The 23123-nt window shown below is 48.6% G+C and overlaps 1 protein-coding gene across 4 annotated transcripts in view; it reads right to left on the bottom strand.

Annotated features, from left to right (window-relative positions):
• Positions 1–6144: 6144 nt before the first annotated feature.
• The window catches only part of CNPY3 (canopy FGF signaling regulator 3), a 31384-nt gene continuing 14405 nt past the window's right edge, over positions 6145–23123 (bottom strand). Inside the window, exons 6-8 of one of the 4 annotated variants that reach the window (XM_063444218.1) lie at positions 20597–20714; positions 8921–9149; positions 6145–7250 (exon numbers count right to left, since the gene is read on the bottom strand). In XM_063444218.1, coding sequence (XP_063300288.1) covers positions 8959–9149; positions 20597–20714 — 309 coding nt within the window. In that variant the 3' untranslated portion in view covers positions 6145–7250; positions 8921–8958. Of the gene's footprint in view, positions 7251–7626; positions 9150–20596; positions 20715–23123 lie in introns of those variants that run through there. The other 3 variants (XM_063444221.1, XM_063444219.1, XM_063444217.1) reach the window with 3 other exon arrangements.

The following is a 23123-nucleotide window of genomic DNA, read 5'->3' as shown; positions in this document are numbered from 1 at the left end:
ATGTTCTAATAAACCAAACCCAGTGGGATGTTTCAAGATACTCTAACCAGTGCTGCCGCTTCTCTAACCGCCACTTAGGTAGACCATCCCAAAGTAGGGGCTCCTCTCAAGCTCTCTTTGGGTCACTACCCTTTTTATATGAACTTCTAGTATCATTCGGAGACCTGGCAGGATACAAGTTCAACCATGGCAAATCTCGTGCCATGCCCCCGGGCATGTCAGCTACCAATGATATACAGAGGCAATAAAGTTTGCAATTTAAAAATAATACCCTTAAATATTTGGGCATTCAGCTCACTTTAGACGTTAAGGCCCTGTAAAAGCGAACTACATCATTTACGTCAAACCCTTTATACTGCTAAATAGTGAGACCCCAAGCCAGACTTCTGATGAGGTGGAGGGAGGTTTTGGTTTCCAAGATATTCAATCAATTTATCATAGGGCGGAGCTTAGCAACTAAACAGTGCGGACGCCATTCTTGGTGCTCCGGCAAACCGACAGAATTGACCGTAATCGCTGCTTCAGGAGCAATATCAGATTGATACACCTACAGTGCAGACAAGCCGGCAGTGTCAGCAACCGACTGATGCCCTTTTTATTCCTGCAGATGGGCAGGAAGGTGCGCCGCAGAGTTAAGGCCTACTCTGCTTACGCGGCCTTCAAGACCATGCTTCCCACCTAGGTGTGCTCATCTCACCACCCACTGAGACTGGGTGGCCTGAACACTCAGTTGAAATGGGAAGAAAATCCCATTGATTAGCAATAGGTGCGTGCAAAGACACCCGCGACATAGGCACAATGCTCAGTGCCCCACAGCCCTAAAGAAAGCAGCCATGTCTGACAAAGATACAGGCTCCACAGGTTCGGCTCATGTCTTGGGGGGAAGCCACGGACCCCAGTCCCACCCAGAGGTACAGATAGATCCTGATGCATTAACTCCAGCTACCAAACTGGATATTAGAACATTCTGCTAGAATTGAAGCAGATGTCTGCTGCTGACATGGACCTAATGAGGACAAAGGTTCAAGCAGTGACTTACCGAGTGAAAACCTCGGAAGAGGACATAATAGATGTACAACATGAAGTGAAGGGCCTCAAAGAAACCGTGATTCAACTCCAATCCTCCCACTCAACCCTGCTCAATAAAGCTAGATGCCGCGGAGGACTGAAGCCACAGAGGAAACATAAAAATTAGAGGCATCCCTGATGAGATTGGCCAGTCCGAACTACCGCACTATCTCAGAAGTCTCGCTACTTTGCTACCACATGCACAGGCAAAAAAGTTAGCATTCAAATGAATTTTTCACATCAACAAATCAAGACAGTCACCACTGCTAGCATCCCAAGACGTAATCCTGCAGTGCCAATCCCTGACGGACAGAAATCACATCTTTGCAGCTGTGAAAGGCAAAACGCTGCTTGACTTCGAGTCCACCAAACTCACCTTTTTTCAGGACCACTCTCCAAAGAAAGAGAACACTGGGCCCAGTGACCCACCGACTACTAGAACATGGAGTGGCCTACCGTTGGATAATGCCAAGAGCCTTGTCAGTAGCGCGCAACGGCACCACTATGAAACTCTCCTCTATAACAGAGGCGGATTCTTTCCTCCAAGCTCTGGGGCTCTCAATGGAACCTAGGTCCCCTGAAGAGCCCACCCCTTCTCAAACATGGGATCCAACAAGCACTGTTCCCTTCGTACCATGAAGGAGAGGCGCCCCAATAGCAGCAACTTGAATTGAAAATTAAGAAAAAAAGCACATAAGCATATATGTTGTTATTATTATTGTTATTACTGGTATTTATATAGTGCCATCATATTCTGTAGCACTTTACAATATTATCAAAGGGGGAGATTTAACAATAAATGAGACAATTACAAAACCTTACAGGAACAATAGGTTAAAGAGGGCCCTGCTCAAACGAGCTTACAGTCTAAAGGTGGTGGGGCGCAAAACACAACAGGACAGGAGGTAGCAATCAAACAAGGTGGACTGAAGCAGAGCTGGAGGAGAGAATAGAGTGCTGCCCTTTAGGAGAGAGCAAGGGACAGGTATGTAAGGTTACTCGGGGAGGCCATAAGCTTTCCTAAAGATGAGATGAGTTTAGAGGAACTTTTTAAATGATTGAAGACTAGGGGAGAGTTTGATGGTCGTAGGCAGGCTATTCCAAAGGAAAGGAGCCACCCGCGAGAAGTCCTGCAACCGTAAGTTAGCCGTACGGGTGCTAGGAGCGGACAGGAGAAGGGCAGAGCTGAGTGGCCGCGAAGGGGCATACCTGCGGATCAGTAAAGAGATATAGGAGGGGCTAGAATTGGTTAGTGCTTTATAGGTGTGGATAAGTGTGGCATAAATGCCTCTGCCACGTGTTCTTGGAGGGGCCTGCTTGCCAGCCTCCTGCCTCAGGACTATAGCCCCTGCAATGGACCTTGGCTAAAATACTTTAAAAAGGCTCCATTCGTGGAGACCAACCATTAGCCCTGATCCCATGGAACAATTTTGGGAATAGGACCATGTGCACGGTTGGTCAAAATTATGACTTCCATGGAAATCCCAAGCCCCTGAAACAATCTGGGTGATATTTGGATATGTTGGTCCCCCAGTTCAGGGCTATCAGGGGACTTTTGTGGGGGATGTGTACTGAGAGATAATTAAATTCTATGTTTGTGTACTCAAGTAATTATCTCTCAGGCACAGGGGAGGGATTACCCTGTTTTGTATGGGAGTGTCCTGTACCTGAGAGCCAATGTAATCGTGTGTATGTTTTTACTGTAGTTTACTCTCAGGCCCAGGGGTGAGTGCCCTTTGCATGGGGACCTGCATATCAGGCCAGTTGTGGCTACCAATAAACAAATTCCTGCTTACCCTCAACATAGAGTCTCATCTCACGTGTGAGGGAGAATGGCTGTATCACGCTGGGGATTGCTATATCACTATACTCCCCTGGGATTACAATCACTTGCTCTTTTAAGAGAATATTGCTACACTCTCTTGGAAGATGGATCCTGGTCTTGGGTCCAGGGTGGCTGGAGGACAGCGAGACCCCAGCCAAGCTGTAACGCTGGAAGTGGGGACTACAGAGCTGATGGAGAATGGCTTGGGTGCTAAACCTGGCTGTCTTAAAGAAGATGCACCCCTACACTAAACTAATGTAGTGTGACTAGACATAGATTATGTGGCAATGTTCCTTGGTCTATGGCCACAAAATTACGTTCATTGCACATACAAAACATGACGTTTAAAGGGACACTGTGGCGGGACATCGCTACTAAGTGCCATGTCCCCTGAGCATTCAGAGGTTTGGTTTTATATTTTGTGTCTCCAATATGTACTGTGATGGTTTTCCCTTGTTAAGTATGTGTTTCTCTTTGTATTTGGCAATCACTTGCCCCTGTCCCCTGTGGCAAACCTAGCCACTTACAGAATGTCCTTGTATATATCTTGCTATTACTGCATTGCAGAACATTTAAAAGTTGACAGTTGACTCCTGGAGCCGTGAATAAAAATTGTCAGTTGACTCCCAGGCTATGTGTCGTGTGGTCCTTGGGAATGGGAATTATGCTGTGTGTCCTGCCTTCTGTATGCTGAATCCTGATTACCAGCAGAGAGCCCTTGGATTAACCCCTGCCGCTCCGCTACAATTGGTGGCAAGTGACGGGATCATTCCTACAGCCCAGGAGGACAGCTACAGAGCAAGCATGGCGCCCAGCTATACTCTAGAGGAGTTTGATGCCATGTTGAAAAGTTTGCTGGCTTTCTTCGGACCCAATCCACAGGAGAAATCCGTGCAGCTTGTGAGGAGAATAGAAGGAGAGCAACTGCAGTTCAAAGCAGAGCAGGCAAGGGAGAAACGCCAGCAGCAGTGTGAGTCACAGGGAGCTGAAGGTGCCGTCCTTCCTCCCCAGCGGCAGTGTGTATCCTTGAGAGAGGAGACAGTTGATCTCTCTCCCCAGCAGCCAGGTGTGTTACAGGGAGAGAAGTGCCCCGTCCTTCCTCCCCAGCGGCAGTGTGAAGTCCAGGGAACGGAGACAACCTGTCTCGTTCTCCAGCAGCAGTGTGAGTTATCAGGAGAGATAACCACAGGTACGGAGGGTGTCGTGGCTGGGACTGCGGTCGCCACAGGCACCCAGCAGGTAGAAGAGTTGGCTCCTCCGACTCTCCCTGGAGCTGAGCCCAGAGACCTGGTATGGTCGGGTCAGCAAGTAGCAGGTGAAGCTACGGTATCCGCTACCCCTTTCCCTAAGGATGCTCCGGCATCCGAGCAGAGGGTACCCAGCCTCTGCTTGCTACTTCCCCAGGAGCAGATGAGTGTGGAGGCGCGGGCCTCCGGGCAGAGGGCAGGTAGCCCACCCTTGTTGCCTGAACCGGGTCCCAGCAGCTGTACAGGACCCCCGGAGCCGTAAACGCAGAGGTGCGAGCCTCCAACCAAGGGGCAGCCCGTATAGCCCCCTAGCAGCTGAGTGAGATCCAGGGGGAGTTGAAGACTCTCCCCCTCCCCAGGATCCCGAACAGCACCAGAGGGAGAGCACAGTCGGCTCCCCTTCCCAGAAGCCAAGCCAAGATGAGCCCAGCAGACAACATCCTCCTCGGCCAGTCGGAGGAACCCAGGTGACAGAAGGGCTGGGTGGGCACCTTTGTTTGGGTGGGGGCTGTTATGGGCTTGGGAAGCCAGGGGGCACCCTTGTTTGGGTGGGGGGCTGCCCAGGTGCAAAACCGCCTGTGGAACGGAGCCTGGGATGGATGGCTCCCCAGGCTAAAGAGACTTTATGTCTAAGTCACCCTGTACCCAGGGAGGGTGCAGGGTGCAACGCCGGCCGTGCCCAGGACTCAAAGGGGGCTGGTCGGGACAAGGACTATTGAGGAGGGGACATGGCACTAAAAGACTGTGTCCACTCCGGGCAGCAGCCAGCTGACACGTGTGAGTCAGGCTGGTGCTGCCGGGAGTGGACAAGGGGGAGATATGTGGCGGGACATCGCCACTAAGTGCCATGTCCCCTGAGTATTCAGAGGTTTGGTTTTATATTTTGTGTCTCCAATATGTACTGTGATGGTTTTCCCTTGTTAAGTATGTGTTTCCCTTTGTATTTGGCAATCACTTGCCCCTGTCCCCTGTGGCAAACCTAGCCACTTACAGAATGTCCTTGTATAGATCTTGCCATTACTGCATTGCAGAACATTTAAACGTTGACAGTTAACTCCTGGAGCCGTGAATAAAAATAGTCAGTTGACTCCCAGACTGTGTGTCGTGTGGTCCTTGGGAATGGGAATTATGCTGTGTGTCCTGCCTTCTGTATGCTGGATCCTGATTACCAGTGGAGAGCCCTTGGATTAACCCCTGCTGCCCAGCAACAGACACTTCAGGCACCCAGACCACTTCTGCCCATTAGAGTGGTCATTCCCAGAAGTTCAGGAACAATTCCAGACCTTCCATTTACTTTTTTCGTATTTAAACTAGCTTGACTTCTGGGAACAGCAGAAGTGTTGAATATTCAGGGAGATCACACAAAGTTTGAAAATATGTGTCTGCTAAAAGCCCTTAGGATAAAGACACGGTCTGCGTGCTATGCCTCAATTACAAGCGCAGAGAGGGCACTTGAGTGGAGCTTCATGCAAGCTTGGCATAAAGTGCTGGGCAAATCATTAGGTGAAGAACAATGGAGAATGGCCTACCAGATTATACTGTAAATACTCTGCAAACTTCAATATAGGTGGTACTTAGTACCAGCACGATTAGTACGCCTTTACCCAGGTTCCAGTAATGCTGTGGCTCAGAGAAAGGTACCTTGCTACACATATGGTGGGAGGGTGCTCCTTTTAAATCTTTCTGGGATATGCTGGCCAGGTAAATCGCAGAAATTACAGAGTAACAACGGTTGAAGACATTTTCATTTTCTAGTCTCTGCAGTGCTATCACTTGCTTGGAAGTGGAAAACTACTAGAATCCTCGGGAATTTAAAACTAATCTGTCAAGTTCCCTAAACTATAAGTACAAAACTATGTCCCTGGCACAAATACAAATAGGTGAATCTACAATAGAATCTTGCCGATTATGGGAGGGATTCCTGACCAGTCAAAAAGAGAGAGTATAAAACTTCAAATAATTTTATTCATTTTTCACAAAAAACAAAACAAAAAAAAACACTCTTCACAGACTGATGGGGAGGCAGAAGATGTGATGTGATGTGAAAAAATAAAACCAATGACAGCAAAAAAAAAAAAAAAATACATGATGATAAAATAAAAGGATAGAGCACATAAGAAATTAGTGAAAAAAAATAAAGAAACTTGCAGCAGAGAGTGGAGGCAGGAGGCAAGTGGTGTAATTTAGCACAGGCTGCAATGTGGTATAATGATGTAGAAAACAGAGACCGGAAGACAATGGTAGGATGGAGCAGCATGCGGAGTACCTGATTTCCGTCAAAGCTCAGTTTCACACAGGTTCAACTGCAGGTTAAACAGACTACAGCTCTTACGAGCCACGAGTGAATTAAGAAAGTGAGGGAGCGTAATGGCTGGAGTGACTAGAGCAATTGGAAGAAAGCAGAGGGAGCCATAACCACTTAGATAAAACAAACAGTAGTTAAAGACCTATAAAAATACAGCAACAATAAAATGCTTAGAGAATAACACCATGTAAAGACTGCCAAACGCATCCTTAAGACCCCAGAAGAAAGCCATATGAGCGTGCTTGGATTCCAGAGTTAAAATGACCAAGAATCAGAATTCCAAAAGGTCAAATCTCACAGCTCGTCCCCCTAACGTTCAACAGACATTTGACATGAAATTCATCATAAGCTCCAACATGAAGGGGAGAATCAATGTAACAGAGGAAGGGGACAAAAGAGTATCAGGCATTAAAAATGTTTTGGAATTTGGGTAATTCAGAGTTCAGAGGTGAAGGCATCCACAAAATATGCTGAGAATGTAGCTACTGGGAGCGTAGATTAGATAAACCTCAGGTTGGTGGGATGGTAAAGGTACTCTCTGAGTCTGTTGTAAAAAGTTTATGTCAGCTGCGAGATGGAAATGGTAAACCCCAGGGTGGATGGCAAGAAGCTGCATCAGTTGAGGCTGTAGCAGCTGGGAGATGGGATATGGTAAACCCCAGGCTGCATCAGCTGGAAATTGGGATACGGTGAACCCCAGGTTGGTTGGAGAGAGGCTGTACCAGCTGGGAGATGGATATGGTAAACCACATGTTAGTTGGGGAGAGGATATATCAGCTGGGAGATGGGATATGGTAAACCCCATGTTAGTTGGGGAGAGGATATATCAGCTAGGGGGTGGGATATGGTAAACCCCATGTTAGTTGGGGAGAGGATATATCAGCTGGGAGATGGGATATGGTAAACCCCATGTTAGTTGGGGAGAGTCTGTATCAGCTGGGATATGGGATATGGTAAATGCCAGGTTTGTTGGGTAGAGGCTGTATCAGCTGGGAGATGGGATATGGTAAACCCCATGTTAGTTGGGGAGAGGATATATCAGTTGGGGATGGGATATGGTAAATCCCAGGTAAGTTGGGGAGAGTCTGTATCAGCTGGGAGATGGGATATGGTAAACCCCATGTTAGTTGGGGAGAGGATATATCAGCTGGGAGATGGGATATGGTAAACCCCATGTTAGTTGGGGAGAGTCTGTACCAGCTGGGAGATGGGATATGGTAAACCCCATGTTAGTTGGGGAGAGTCTGTATCAGCTGGGATATGGGATATGGTAAATGCCAGGTTTGTTGGGTAGAGGCTGTATCAGCTGGGAGATGGGATATGGTAAACCCCATGTTAGTTGGGGAGAGGATATATCAGTTGGGGATGGGATATGGTAAATCCCAGGTAAGTTGGGGAGAGTCTGTATCAGCTGGGAGATGGGATATGGTAAACCCCATGTTAGTTGGGGAGAGTCTGTATCAGCTGGGATATGGGATATGGTAAATGCCAGGTTTGTTGGGTAGAGGCTGTATCAGCTGGGAGATGGGATATGGTAAACCCCATGTTAGTTGGGGAGAGGATATATCAGTTGGGGATGGGATATGGTAAATCCCATGTTAGTTGGGGAGAGTCTGTACCAGCTGGGAGATGGGATATGGTAAACCCCATGTTAGTTGGGGAGAGTCTGTATCAGCTGGGATATGGGATATGGTAAATGCCAGGTTTGTTGGGTAGAGGCTGTATCAGCTGGGAGATGGGATATGGTAAACCCCATGTTAGTTGGGGAGAGGATATATCAGTTGGGGATGGGATATGGTAAATCCCAGGTAAGTTGGGGAGAGTCTGTATCAGCTGGGAGATGGGATATGGTAAATCCCATGTTAGTTGGGGACAGGATATATCAGCTGGGAGATGGGATATGGTAAATCCCATGTTAGTTGGGGAGAGGATATATCAGCTAGGGGGTGGGATATGGTAAACCCCATGTTAGTTGGGGAGAGTCTGTACCAGCTGGGAGATGGGATATGGTAAACCCCATGTTAGTTGGGGAGAGTCTGTATCAGCTGGGATATGGGATATGGTAAATGCCAGGTTTGTTGGGTAGAGGCTGTATCAGCTGGGAGATGGGATATGGTAAACCCCATGTTAGTTGGGGAGAGGATATATCAGTTGGGGATGGGATATGGTAAATCCCAGGTAAGTTGGGGAGAGTCTGTATCAGCTGGGAGATGGGATATGGTAAATCCCATGTTAGTTGGGGACAGGATATATCAGCTGGGAGATGGGATATGGTAAATCCCATGTTAGTTGGGGAGAGGATATATCAGCTAGGGGGTGGGATATGGTAAATCCCATGTTAGTTGGGGAGAGTCTGTATCAGCTGGGAGATGGTAAATCCCATGTTAGTTGGGGAGAGGATATATCAGCTGGGAGATGGGATATGCCAGGTTTGTTGGGTAGAGGCTGTATCAGCTGGGAGATGGTAAACCCCAGGTTGGTTGGAGAGAGGCTGGTTATAGGCTCATGAGATGCTAGAGTTCCTCTTTGGCTCCATTTTGAAGAGTCTGTGTTTCAGGGCTTTCAATCTGGATATTCTTGTCTTTCATGCCCAAGGTCTTATTTTTGTTCTTTTTTTTCTTCTCTCCTTGTTTCTTCACTTTTTTCTTCCCATTTGATGGACCAGTGTCCCCCTTCATACTCTCCCATTCCTCGTCCAAGCAGCCTGCAGACATTGGAGACAACATTTAATGAGCATCAAAACCAAACCAGAAGGCAAATTGGAATATTAAAGGGATAATAAAGTCACAAGTAATGGGGCAAGTAATTTTATAACATGACAGGAGGCTTCGTATTTGCTTAAGTCTCTCTTTACTAGAACTCCACAGCAGCACAGAAAAAACAACCAATCAGAAAAAAAGTTAGGTTCTATAAAACTCCCCTCCCCATGCATCATGTCATCTTTGTTTGCTGCTCCGCATCAGTACAGGTCAGAGTACCACTGCCTCCTGCATCTAGTTGGTGGCTTTGGGATTTATTGCCTTTTTACAGCTCTTTATAGAGGTTTATTGGGGGACTTTCTGTGCATTTTAAGCTTCCCATATTTTTGTTAGACTGTCTTTGGATTCATGGGGGGCCTTACTGTGCCTTCATAGACATTACTGTGCCTTTAAATATACCTTTCTGTGCCTTTATATACTTTACTGTACCGTCATGTACTGTGATTTCATATACCCCCCTGTCTATTGCCATTATTCCCCTTTTTCTATCCTCTGCCGTTTTATTTTTGGCGTTTTTTACCGTGCAGGTCCGACAGTCCTGTGCGCGGTCTACCGGCCCTGGAGGGCTCGCAAACAGTGTGAGCACCCGGAACTTATTTCCCGCATGGCTGCTTACCACTTATGTCTGCGCCCATGGATTGGCCAGCTATGTCTGCGCCCCATTGATTGGCCAGCTATGTCTGCGCCCCATTGATTGGCCAGCTATGTCTGCGCCCCATTGATTGGCCAGCTATGTCTGCGCCCCATTGATTGGCCAGCTATGTCTGCGCCCCATTGATTGGCCAGCTATGTCTGCGCCCCATTGATTGGCCAGCTATGTCTGCGCCCCATTGATTGGCCAGCTATGTCTGCGCCCCATTGATTGGCCAGCTATGTCTGCGCCCCATTGATTGGCCAGCTATGTCTGCGCCCCATTGATTGGCCAGCTATGTCTGCGCCCCATTGATTGGCCAGCTATGTCTGCGCCCCATTGATTGGCCAGCTATGTCTGCGCCCCATTGATTGGCCAGCTATGTCTGCGCCCCATTGATTGGCCAGCTATGTCTGCGCCCCATTGATTGGCCAGCTATGTCTGCGCCCCATTGATTGGCCAGCTATGTCTGCGCCCCATTGATTGGCCAGCTATGTCTGCGCCCCATTGATTGGCCAGCTATGTCTGCGCCCCATTGATTGGCCAGCTATGTCTGCGCCCCATTGATTGGCCAGCTATGTCTGCGCCCCATTGATTGGCCAGCTATGTCTGCGCCCCATTGATTGGCCAGCTAGGTCTGCGCCCCATTGATTGGCCAGCTATGTCTGCGCCCCATTGATTGGCCAGCTATGCCTGGGCCCATTTGATTGGCCAGCTATGCCTGGGCCCATTTGATTGGCCTGCTATGTCTGGGCCCATTTGATTGGCCTGCTATGCCTGTGCCCATTTGATTGGCCTGCTATGTCTGGGCCCATTTGATTGGCCTGCTATGTCTGGGCCCATTTGATTGGCCTGCTATGTCTGGGCCCATTTGATTGGCCTGCTATGTCTGGGCCCATTTGATTGGCCTGCTATGTCTGGGCCCATTTGATTGGCCTGCTATGTCTGGGCCCATTTGATTGGCCTGCTATGTCTGGGCCCATTTGATTGGCCTGCTATGTCTGGGCCCATTTGATTGGCCTGCTATGTCTGGGCCCATTTGATTGGCCTGCTATGTCTGGGCCCATTTGATTGGCCTGCTATGTCTGGGCCCATTTGATTGGCCTGCTATGTCTGGGCCCATTTGATTGGCCTGCTATGTCTGGGCCCATTTGATTTGCCTGCTATGTCTGGGCCCATTTGATTGGCCTGCTATGTCTGGGCCCATTTGATTGGCCTGCTATGTCCCTAGGGGCAAGGCTTTTATGAAGATTGTGACTTAGTGCCCTTCGCCACTTGGTCCTGGAGAGCCCTGCTTGCCAGCCTCCTGCCCTGCGACTATGGCCCGGGGGGGTGTGGCCCATTATTGGTCTTATGGACTTTTATTTGGACTGGTGCTGGCCCTTTAAAAACAGTGTATGGACATATTTAAACTTTTGGGACACTTTTCTGCCCCTTTGAATCCATGGGAAGATATGCCTCTTTCCCTCTCCCGGTCCCATTTTTCTCCAGCAGGGCGTTATCCCAGGGACACTGCCAAACCAGTTGGAACTAGCTGTTTGTCCCTCCTCAGTCAAAATATGACTTCCACCTATCTCCTGAACCACTTAACCGATTCAAGTGAATTTTGGATATATTTGTCCCCAAATTATGCTGGTTATAAAAATATAAGTATGAAGTATAAGATTGGTAAACTCACAAAGTTACAAAAATTGCATAAAAGTATGGTTTGTTAGTTCAGAGAAAATTGAGTTGATACAGTAATTAACTCAATTATCTCCCAAGCAGAGGGGAGGATTCTTATTGTAAAAAGTGGGTGTGCTTATCCATGTGCCTTTATTTTATTGGTTGTTAAATTTACAGTTCCAGTGCCCCACAAGGTCCACGTGGGTGGTAACCTTGCTGGGAAAGTTGTATATAAGCAGGAATAAACGCTCATTGGAGTCAGTTCTTCTTGACCCTCAACACGTAGTCTTGTCTCGTGATTGGAGGGGATAGCTATACTCACACTGGGGATTGCTATGCTCTGCATACTCCCCTGAGCTTTAATCACTTAGCTATTTTAAGAGCGTGTTCCCGATACGCTCTCCTGGAGGAGAGGTATATCCCACACGGTCCTGGAGGACAGAAGCTGATGCAGGGTGGACAGAAGACGGCGAGACTCCAGTTAAGCTACGGCGGTTGTGGAGTCTGCGGTGGTTGTGGTGTCTGGTGCGGTGCTTGTGGTCCTCGACGCAAGCTAGGAAGCGTCCATCAACGGCAGGTACTCGGTCGGAGTACGGGGAGTTCCATTACAGTGGTGGCATGGCTTTCCTAGTGCGAGGAGCAGCATCCTGGGAACACCAAGCAACCATGGAGTATTGGTACAGTCAAGTATGGTATGCTAGGAGTTCGTGGGACTTCAGGCTAGAAGGGAGGTATTCCTATAGCTCGGTTCTCAAATTCACATTCATGGATCCCTTGGCCTAGGGCCTACTCGTGGAGATAAGTGCCCGGACAGTCAGGGATACAGGGACCTAAGGTATATTATACCCTATCTTGAAGGTGGCGTGCTGACCAGGAGTTCCTCCACGAACTTTGACAGGTCGGGCATGGAACAGGATCGTACAGACGATTAATCAGATTATTCACTCTCCCCCTAATCAGTTGCCAGTCTCACGGACGGAAGTCCTGCTCCAGACGCGCTCACCATGGCAGTTTTGTTTTTTTGTCAGCCGGCATACACTTCGAACCGATTTCGAAGCCTTTGCGGTCCACCACGCGAATACAGCAGGGAGGACTCGTCTTAGTCTATGCAGGACCCCATTATCCTTGGATCCGGACCACCTATCACTCCCCGACGAGGATATATTTGGATGGAAATCTCATCATCTAGTTTCATTGCCCTCTTTTGGTTATATCCATGATTTACAGTTCCCCAGAGTAGTCTATCACCGTTTCGCTACGCTAGTTCAGTGTTGGGACTCTGATTGGACGTCCCTTGGGAGTACCTTTTTCTACCACAGTTACGGGTTAAGCAGTCCATCTGGAGTACTGGAAACACTCTTGCCGGCATAATAGGTTCATTCTCGGACGAGACCACTCAGACGCATTACCTGAGGTTGGAATTTTGTCTACAAGGCCACATCACCTGGTGATCGAAGAAGCCATCTTCCACATCAAAGGTCGAGACCTGGTGGCAGATTTTATCGCGATTCTAAATCCACGGATGACCCTCTGTGTTTTACAATTACAGGGAAATGACTAATAGGACAGCTTTGCAGTTCATGGACGTCTGCTAGGAAACAGGTCGTAACCCCACATACAGTGGATCTAACAGCGGATGGAGTTTTTCCCGTATTTGGGGTACATCGACAGCTAGCATCTTCATTGATCCGTCTATTGTAACTTCTCACAGTTGGAGGGTGTTAAGACACTCACAGCTTAAATAGATTAAACCGCCGTTTAGACAATAATCCCCCTTTCCAGAGATGCAGGCTCTGCACGGCCGACCGCCAAACTCCCGAACCGAGTGTAAGGGAATGCGGTACACTCACGAACATAAAATCAGCCGAACTCCTTCCACGGCTAAAACAGGCAAAATAAATCCTTCCAAGTAGCAATCCCCCCCAAACACGAGACCAAGCTCCGTCTTGAGGGTAAAACAGGAATCTGTTTAATGAGGGCTACCTGCCCGGTATTTATGCAGGTCTCCCACCTGGTGGACACTCCCTTAGGGGACCAGATGGAAGACTGAGACATATATTGGACAGTAGCCAATCGCAGTGGCCCAGGTGTAAACACTCGCCTTTACATGCATAAATGCCTCCTCTCTATCCTGGAGATAATTGAGAAGGAATCTAATTATCTCCAGGGATAGAAGCAAATCGTCATTTTATATACAACTGTAAAAACACATAAAAATATATAACTATACAAATACCGAATGCATAGGCTTTGTGTAACGTATAGCCTGGATCTGAGTGCATATTTCTACCGAATAGCGCTCAGATCCAATGCGCACAGTTCAATCGCCATGGAGTCAAAGTCTTTCACATGTTTTTCGGTATACGATAGCCATCCCATGGAGTCAATTTGGGTTAAGTCCATGCGTATGATCCAAACTCCCGAACGGACCGGTGTTCGTATGCCTCAACGAAAGCGAAGGACGATCGGTAGTTTCAGCGGTGTTCGGTAGATAAAGTGTCAGTTTATAGTTCCATAGAATCCTCGCCGAACATCGCTGGTCTTTTATAAAATGGCCGCCGCCTCGTGGTCGGCATACGAACGACGAACACCCTGCATACGGATAGAATGGAGAGGTGTCTGCGGTTAACCACAACGTTCTAATTGGGGCCAAGAGGTTAACCAGCAGCACACTTCTCTCCTGGGTGGCCATCCGTTCGGTAGTTTTAATCGGTGTGAAGAAAATGGACTTTATCCGACCTTTTCTTCTATGTTTATGTGTTTGCTAAATTTTTCTGCCTAAAATTGGTTATTAGTTCGGCAGTTTGAAACTACCGAACCCCGACCCCCTCCTGCCTTGTTATGTTCAAAAGCGCCGTCGATTAAGTGTTCTCTGGGTGGCCGCTGTTCGTATGGCCTTCACCTGTGGTGAGCGGGGCGGACGGCCGCTGCCCCGCTATCCTACTCCATGGACCCCAACCCGAGGCGCAATCCCGAGCGGGTCCGGCCCTGCTTCCCCCCCTATGGGCCGGGGGGGTGATCCCGGTCCCCACCTGGAGACCCCAACCGAGGCATCGCAGCTGGAACTGTGGGGAACCCAGCGCGGCACCTAAAATGGCGGGCGCCATGTGCCCAGGAGGCGGGAGAGAGATCTGCTACCTCCCCGCGATCACGACCCACAATGCAGCTCCTGACACACGAGCATACAATCCAGTGAAGACGGGAAACAATATACAGGAGAACCAGTCTCCCATACAAGATGCTGCACCCTACGCCTGGAGGACTGCACTTCTCATCACAGCCAGCACAGACGACGCACAGCTTGACTTTAGCCGGTCTGAAGCATGGCCTCACAAAGCCCTCTAAATGCGGAGGAAAGACGAGCGGAGAGAGGAGCCAGACCTGCCAACCTGTGATGCACTGCGGGACTTTCGCTTGCCCCAGGAGGGAATCGGCTGAACAGGGACTGGTACTACTAAGGGCTGAATTTCATGAAGAATCGGGCCCGAAAGCACTCCATTGACCTGAAAATCTTGCCTATTGGTTTTGCAAAGCGGAAGATGAACAGTACATATTTTCACAAGAAAGAACAGAGATTTTACTGGCATGTCAAGTTCCAGTTTCCACAGAGTGAAGCGGAATACACTGAAAAAGGGGTACCGGACAATAAAAGTCTTCATAAAATTCTAGAAAGATACATTGATCCCACAGAGTCTGATCCTGTCATTCGCCAAAGGTTACAGATTTACGTGTCGTCTCCAGGTGTAAAAGTGTTTATGGTGTTAGATCAGCAGAAGCTGGGTCTGGGCAGGTACGTTGAACTTGATCTCCAAAAAAGTCTTCTGGACAATCTGCATAATAAGACCGTGATCGAGTTTCCAACACTCTGCGTGGTTTTAAAGGATTTTGCTGGTGATTTTGCGACATGTGGTCAAGCTTCAATTTGCTGAAGATGAATCTCTGACCCGAAGAAAGCTTGACATTCTACTGTTTTAATCTTACAAATATCTAGTGTGTTTTATAAAAAAAATAAACTAAAGGGTCATTCCAAGCACGAACCCATCACCCTGTACTAACTGCTTATGGTGCACTAAACAACAATCCCTACTTTATATTCGTGCACACTGCACACTCTGGAAGGGCTAGCAAGTTTTTGTGTAGTTACAGAAAGATATGTTGATAACCTGTAATTTCAGATATATAAATTCCTCTTTATTTTACAACAAAGACTGAAAAACTGAAGCTGACAATTTGTTTGTGAGATTAAAGGAAGGGAAGCATGGATACGATAAAATCTGATCACAAAACTAGAAATTAAAATGTGCATTGGTGTTGCAGTTCCTAAACACGGAACGTGAGGGACGTCAAGGGAATTCCAAAGCAACAATAAGGACAGAACCCAGAACGCGAGGCAAATTGTGGGAATTTCAAAGCAGCAGTAAAGACAGAACACGTAACGAGAGAGACAACGTGGGAATTCCGAAGCAGCAGTAAGGATAGAACATGGAACACGAGGGACATTGTGGAAATTCCAAAGCAGTAGTAAGGACAGAACACGGAACATGAGAGACATCATGGGAATTCCAAAGCAGCAGTAAGGACAGAACATGGAACGTGAGAGACATCATGGGAATTCCAAATCAGCACTACGATTAGAACATGGAAAGCTAGGTACATCGTGGGAATTCCAAAGCAGCAGTAAGGACAGAACATGGAACGTGAGAGACATCATGGGAATTCCAAATCAGCACTACGATTAGAACATGGAAAGCTAGGTACATCGTGGGAATTCCAAAGCAGCAGTAAGGACAGAACACAGAACGTGAGGGACATTGTGGTAATTCCAAAGCAGCAGTAAGGACAGAACATGGAACTTGAGAGACATTGTGGGGATTCCAAAGCAGCAGTAAGGACAGAATATGGAACATGAAGGACATCGTGGGAATTCCAAAGCAGCAGAACACGGAATGCGAGAGACATCATGGGAATTCCAAATCAGCAGTACAATTAGAACACGGAAAGCGAAGGACATCGTGGGAATTCCAAAGCAACAATAAGGACAGAACACAGAACGTGAGGCCCATTGTGGGAATTTCAAAGCAGCCGTAAGGACAGAACAAGGAAAGCGAGGCACATTGTGGTAATTCTAAGCAGCAGTAAGGACAGACCACGGAACGTGAGAGACATCGTGGGAAATCCAAAGCAGCAGTAAGGACAGAACACGGAATGCGAGAGACATCATGGGAATTCCAAATCAGCACTACGATTTGGACATGGAAAGCTAGGTACATCGTGGGAATTCCAAAGCAGCAGTAAGGACAGAACATGGAGCGTGAGAGACATTGTGGGTATTCCAAAGCAGCAGATAGAACAGAACATGGAACGCGAGGGACATCGTGGGAATTCCAAAGCAGCAGTAAGGACAGAACACAGAACGTGAGAGACATCGTGGGAATTCCAAAGCAGCACTAAGGACAGAACATGGAACGTGAGAGACATCGTGGGAATTCCAAAGCAGCAGTAAGGACAGAACACGGATGTGGCGAAACCGACCTCGCCACGTGTCCTTGGAGGGGGCTGATTGCCCGCCTCTTGCCTTTGGACTATGGACCAGACTTTATGGGAATGTGATACCCCAGATAGCCATACCATGGAGCCTATTCATATAATGAAAGACTATGGGAAAGACTTTAGCTCCATGGCAATTGTACTGTGTGAGTAGGATCTGCGCGCTATTCGGTAGTTTTGTGCGTGCAGATCCCAGCTATCTGGGGATAGGTGAAATGTCTGTGTGTTATGTGTAAATGTGACTTTATGTATTTTAAAGTGTTTTATGTTGTTTTGCAACCATGTGGTTAATGGAGTCTGCCTTTAGTCCTGGGTAATTGGATTACTTCTCCAATTAACTCCAGGGCAGAAGGGAGGAAACCAGGGTGCATTGTGGGGATGTTTTTCTGCCAGACAGAAAGGAACAAAAGATACTTTTAGTAACTTTTGAACCCCTGGTCGGATTCATGCCATTTTTTAATATGTTGTTCCCCTGAATGGATTGATTGTGGATATGTATTTTTATGTGAATGTGATGTATGGTTTTAAAGTTATGAAAGTTGTGTAAAAGTATATTTTACACTGTATGCATAATGGGATTATGTGTCACACTAAGGGGAGGGGATGTGTGGGAGGTAACATCTATGTCATTGGTTCTTTTATGCCTCCCCCTGGGTGTGGCCTGTATGTGTGAGTTGGAAATAAAAGCCAGGCTGGATGAGCCAGTCCAGAGTTCCTGTTTTACCCTCAAAGTGATGTGTCGTCTCATTATTGGGGGAAGGATTTATTGTATGCTGTTCCAGTTGACTGCTAGGAGTACAAGCCTATTCGTATGGTTCCTATTCAATGGTCTACAGCATTCATACGCTTGGGAGGATTTAAAGGTTTCTCGGATTCGGTGATTGTGGTGTCTGCCAGAGTGCTTGGAGTCCTCAGGAAGCACTAGGAGCATCCATTAACGGAGGTACCAAGTCGGGGTGCCAGGTGGTCCGTTACAACGGAACGCGAGGGACATCGTGGAAATTCCAAAGCAGCAGTAAGGACAGAACACAGAATGTGAGAGACATCGTGGGAATTCCAAAGCAGCTGTAAAGGACATTTGCTGTTTTGGAAGCTGAGGAAACAATCTCAAGAATTCATCTAAAACAACAGGAATTTACAAATGATATATAATATAAAATTATGTCAAAGTGTGAAACACTGGGAATTCTATTCCAGTTAATTTAAAATTATAGATCAAAAACAGCTAAAAATTGGGGAAATTCTCGATCTCTGCTTTGTGCTCAGAAAAGGTATTTTAGCCTAAAATTTGGAATTCCTGACAATCCTCACCCTGCCATTGTGTCAATGTCCCCGTTAATTACATCAGAACTAGGTATAGCGGCAGTATCAGACCTGTGAAACCTATAAATTCACAGACATTACTGACTGTGGTGTCATCCCAATTCAGAAAGGAAGGAGCCACCAAATCCATGACAGGTAGGAGGTATGAAACAAACACATTGCTTGTAACAGGACAGGGTTCTAAAAGATTAGAGAGCTGCATAAGCCTTTGTGTGTAGGGCGGTTCATTGGCTAAAAGAGCTAAACCCACAGTCTTAGCCCTAGACACAAAGGCTTCGCTCAGTAGTGAGTCCCCTCTAAGCTTCCAGTAACAAGGGAGGAATTAAAGGAACACTCCACACACCATAACAACTACAATAGCTCTAGTTATGCTGCTTTGAGTGTTCTTTAAATAAGTCAGTCATTTTCATTTGTATCTTAAAGGTACACTATAGACATCAAACCAACTTTATCTTAATTAAGCAGTTTTGGTAAATTGGGCTCGCACTCTTTATACACTATATAAATCCATAGATAGATAGAAGCGGGGCTCGCTCTGTTCATACACTATATAAATCCATAGATAGAAGCAGGGCTCGCTCTGTTTATACACTATATAAATCCATAGATAGATAGAAGCAGGGCTCGCTCTGTTTATACACTATATAAATCCATAGATAGATAGAAGCAGGGCTCACTCTCTTCATACACTATATAAATCCATAGATAGATAGATAGAAGCAGGGCCCGCTCTGTTTATACACTATATAAATCCATAGATAGAAGCAGGGCTCGCTCTGTTTATACACTATATAAATCCATAGATAGATAGAAGCAGGGCTCGCTCTGTTTATACACTATATAAATCCATAGATAGATAGAAGCAGGGCTCGCTCTGTTTATACACTATATAAATCCATAGATAGATAGAAGCAGGACTCGCTCTGTTTATACACTATATAAATCCATAGATAGAAGCAGGGCTCGCTCTGTTTATACACTATATAAATCCATAGATAGAAGCAGGGCTCGCTCTGTTTATACACTATATCAATCCATAGATAGAAGCAGGGCTCGCTCTGTTTATACACTATATAAATCCATAGATAGAAGCAGGGCTCGCTCTGTTCATACACTATATAAATCCATAGATAGATAGATAGAAGCAGGGCCCGCTCTGTTTATACACTATATCAATCCATAGATAGAAGCAGGGCCCGCTCTGTTTATACACTATATAAATCCATAGATAGAAGCAGGGCTCGCTCTGTTTATACACTATATAAATCCATAGATAGAACCAGGGCTCGCTCTGTTTATACACTATATAAATCCATGGATAGATAGAAGCAGGGCACGCTCTGTTTATACACTATATAAATCCATAGATAGAAGCAGGGCTCACTCTGTTTATACACTATATAAATCCATAGATAGAAGCAGGGCTCGCTCTGTTTATACACTATATAAATCCATAGATAGATAGATAGATAGAAGCAGGGCTCGCTCTGTTTATACACTATATAAATCCATAGATAGATAGAAGCAGGGCTCGCTCTGTTTATACACTATATAAATCCATAGATAGATAGAAGCAGGGCTCGCTCTGTTTATACACTATATAAATCCATAGATAGATAGAAGCAGGGCTCGCTCTGTTTATACACTATATAAATCCATAGATAGAAGCAGGGCTCGCTCTGTTTATACACTATATAAATCCATAGATAGATAGAAGCAGGACTCGCTCTGTTTATACACTATATAAATCCATAGATAGAAGCAGGGCTCGCTCTGTTTATACACTATATAAATCCATAGATAGAAGCAGGGCTCGCTCGGTTTATACACTATATAAATCCATAGATAGAAGCAGGGCTCGCTCTGTTTATACACTATATAAATCCATAGATAGAAGCAGGGCTCGCTCTGTTTATACACTATATAAATCCATAGATAGATAGAAGCAGGGCTCGCTCTTTTTATACACTATATAAATCCATAGATAGATAGAAGCAGGACTCGCTCTGTTTATACACTATATAAATCCATAGATAGATAGAAGCAGAGCTCGCTCTGTTTATACACTATATAAATCCATAGATAGATAGAAGCAGGGATCGCTCTGTTTATACACTATATAAATCCATAGATAGATAGAAGCAGGGCTTGCTCTGTTTATACACTACATAAATCTGTAAAATGTATAGAAGCAGGACTGGTAGATTCCATATCTTTAACACTTACTCTTATCTTGGCCTTTCAGTACATGTCTGGCACACAAAAAATCTGTAATATCCTCTTCTTGGTGATTACGGTACCAGTCCTCAATGACCTCTTCATATTCCTCCATCAATATTTCGCACTGTACAGGGCAGAGAGTCAGGTTATTTAAACATGAGACAGGGAAGTAAAAGAATGAGGAAAGGAAGAAAGAACGGAAAACATAGATTATCTACAGAGCAAACCAATAGACAGAGACCGCGGGAGCGTGAGCACCAGGGAAGGAGAGACCGCGGGAGCGTGAGCACCAGGGAAGGAGAGACCGCGGGAGCGTGAGCACCAGGGAAGGAGAGACCGCGGGAGCGTGAGCACCAGGGAAGGAGAGACCGCGGGAGCGTGAGCACCAGGGAACGAGAGACCGCGGGAGCGTGAGCACCAGGGAAGGAGAGACCGCGGGAGGGTGAGCACCAGGGAAGGAGAGACCGCGGGAGGGTGAGCACCAGGGAAGGAGAGACCGCGGGAGGGTGAGCACCAGGGAAGGAGAGACCGCGGGAGGCTGAGCACCAGGGAAGGAGAGACCGCGGGAGGCTGAGCACCAGGGAAGGAGAGACCGCGGGAGGCTGAGCACCAGGGAAGGAGAGACCGCGGGAGGCTGAGCACCAGGGAAGGAGAGACCGCGGGAGGCTGAGCACCAGGGAAGGAGAGACCGCGGGAGGCTGAGCACCAGGGAAGGAGAGACCGCGGGAGGCTGAGCACCAGGGAAGGAGAGACCGCGGGAGGCTGAGCACCAGGGAAGGAGAGACCGCGGGAGGCTGAGCACCAGGGAAGGAGAGACCGCGGGAGGCTGAGCACCAGGGAAGGAGAGACCGCGGGAGGCTGAGCACCAGGGAAGGAGAGACCGCGGGAGGCTGAGCACCAGGGAAGGAGAGACCGCGGGAGGCTGAGCACCAGGGAAGGAGAGACCGCGGGAGGCTGAGCACCAGGGAAGGAGAGACCGCGGGAGGCTGAGCACCAGGGAAGGAGAGACCGCGGGAGGCTGAGCACCAGGGAAGGAGAGACCGCGGGAGGCTGAGCACCAGGGAAGGAGAGACCGCGGGAGGCTGAGCACCAGGGAAGGAGAGACCGCGGGAGGCTGAGCACCAGGGAAGGAGAGACCGCGGGAGGCTGAGCACCAGGGAAGGAGAGACCGCGGGAGGCTGAGCACCAGGGAAGGAGAGACCGCGGGAGGCTGAGCACCAGGGAAGGAGAGACCGCGGGAGGCTGAGCACCAGGGAAGGAGAGACCGCGGGAGGCTGAGCACCAGGGAAGGAGAGACCGCGGGAGGCTGAGCACCAGGGAAGGAGAGACCGCGGGAGGCTGAGCACCAGGGAAGGAGAGACCGCGGGAGGCTGAGCACCAGGGAAGGAGAGACCGCGGGAGGCTGAGCACCAGGGAAGGAGAGACCGCAGGAGGCTGAGCACCAGGGAACGAGAGACAGCGGGAGGGTGAGCACCAGGGAACGAGAGACAGCGGGAGGGTGAGCACCAGGGAACGAGAGACCGCGGGAGGCTGAGCACCAGGGAAGGAGAGACCGCGGGAGGCTGAGCACCAGGGAACGAGAGACAGCGGGAGGGTGAGCACCAGGGAACGAGAGACAGCGGGAGGGTGAGCACCAGGGAACGAGAGACCGCGGGAGGGTGAGCACCAGGGAACGAGAGACCGCGGGAGGGTGAGCACCAGGGAACGAGAGACCGCGGGAGGGTGAGCACCAGGGAACGAGAGACCGCGGGAGGGTGAGCACCAGGGAACGAGAGACCGCGGGAGGGTGAGCACCAGGGAACGAGAGACCGCGGGAGGGTGAGCACCAGGGAACGAGAGACCGCGGGAGGGTGAGCACCAGGGAACGAGAGACCGCGGGAGGGTGAGCACCAGGGAACGAGAGACCGCGGGAGGGTGAGCACCAGGGAACGAGAGACCGCGGGAGGGTGAGCACCAGGGAACGAGAGACCGCGGGAGGGTGAGCACCAGGGAACGAGAGACCGCGGGAGGGTGAGCACCAGGGAACGAGAGACCGCGGGAGGGTGAGCACCAGGGAACGAGAGACCGCGGGAGGGTGAGCACCAGGGAACGAGAGACCGCGGGAGGGTGAGCACCAGGGAACGAGAGACCGCGGGAGGGTGAGCACCAGGGAACGAGAGACCGCGGGAGGGTGAGCACCAGGGAACGAGAGACCGCGGGAGGGTGAGCACCAGGGAACGAGAGACCGCGGGAGGGTGAGCACCAGGGAACGAGAGACCGCGGGAGGGTGAGCACCAGGGAACGAGAGACCGCGGGAGGGTGAGCACCAGGGAACGAGAGACCGCGGGAGGGTGAGCACCAGGGAACGAGAGACCGCGGGAGGGTGAGACCGCGACAGTGGCAGACAGGGCCACAGGGATTGAGAGACTGTTGCAGGGTGGGCACCAGTGAAGCAGGGACAGTGGCAGGGTAAGTCCCAGGGAATCATGGATCATGGCAGGCAGGGCCCCAAGGACCGTGGGAGGCAGGACTCCAGGGAATCAGGGACTGTGGG

The sequence above is a fragment of the Pelobates fuscus genome, chromosome 2 (assembly GCF_036172605.1).
Source record: "Pelobates fuscus isolate aPelFus1 chromosome 2, aPelFus1.pri, whole genome shotgun sequence".
In the NCBI taxonomy this organism is placed as follows: Eukaryota; Metazoa; Chordata; class Amphibia; order Anura; family Pelobatidae; genus Pelobates; species Pelobates fuscus.
Note: the sequence above shows the minus strand (reverse complement) of the source record. Positions and strands in the feature narration are given on the sequence as shown.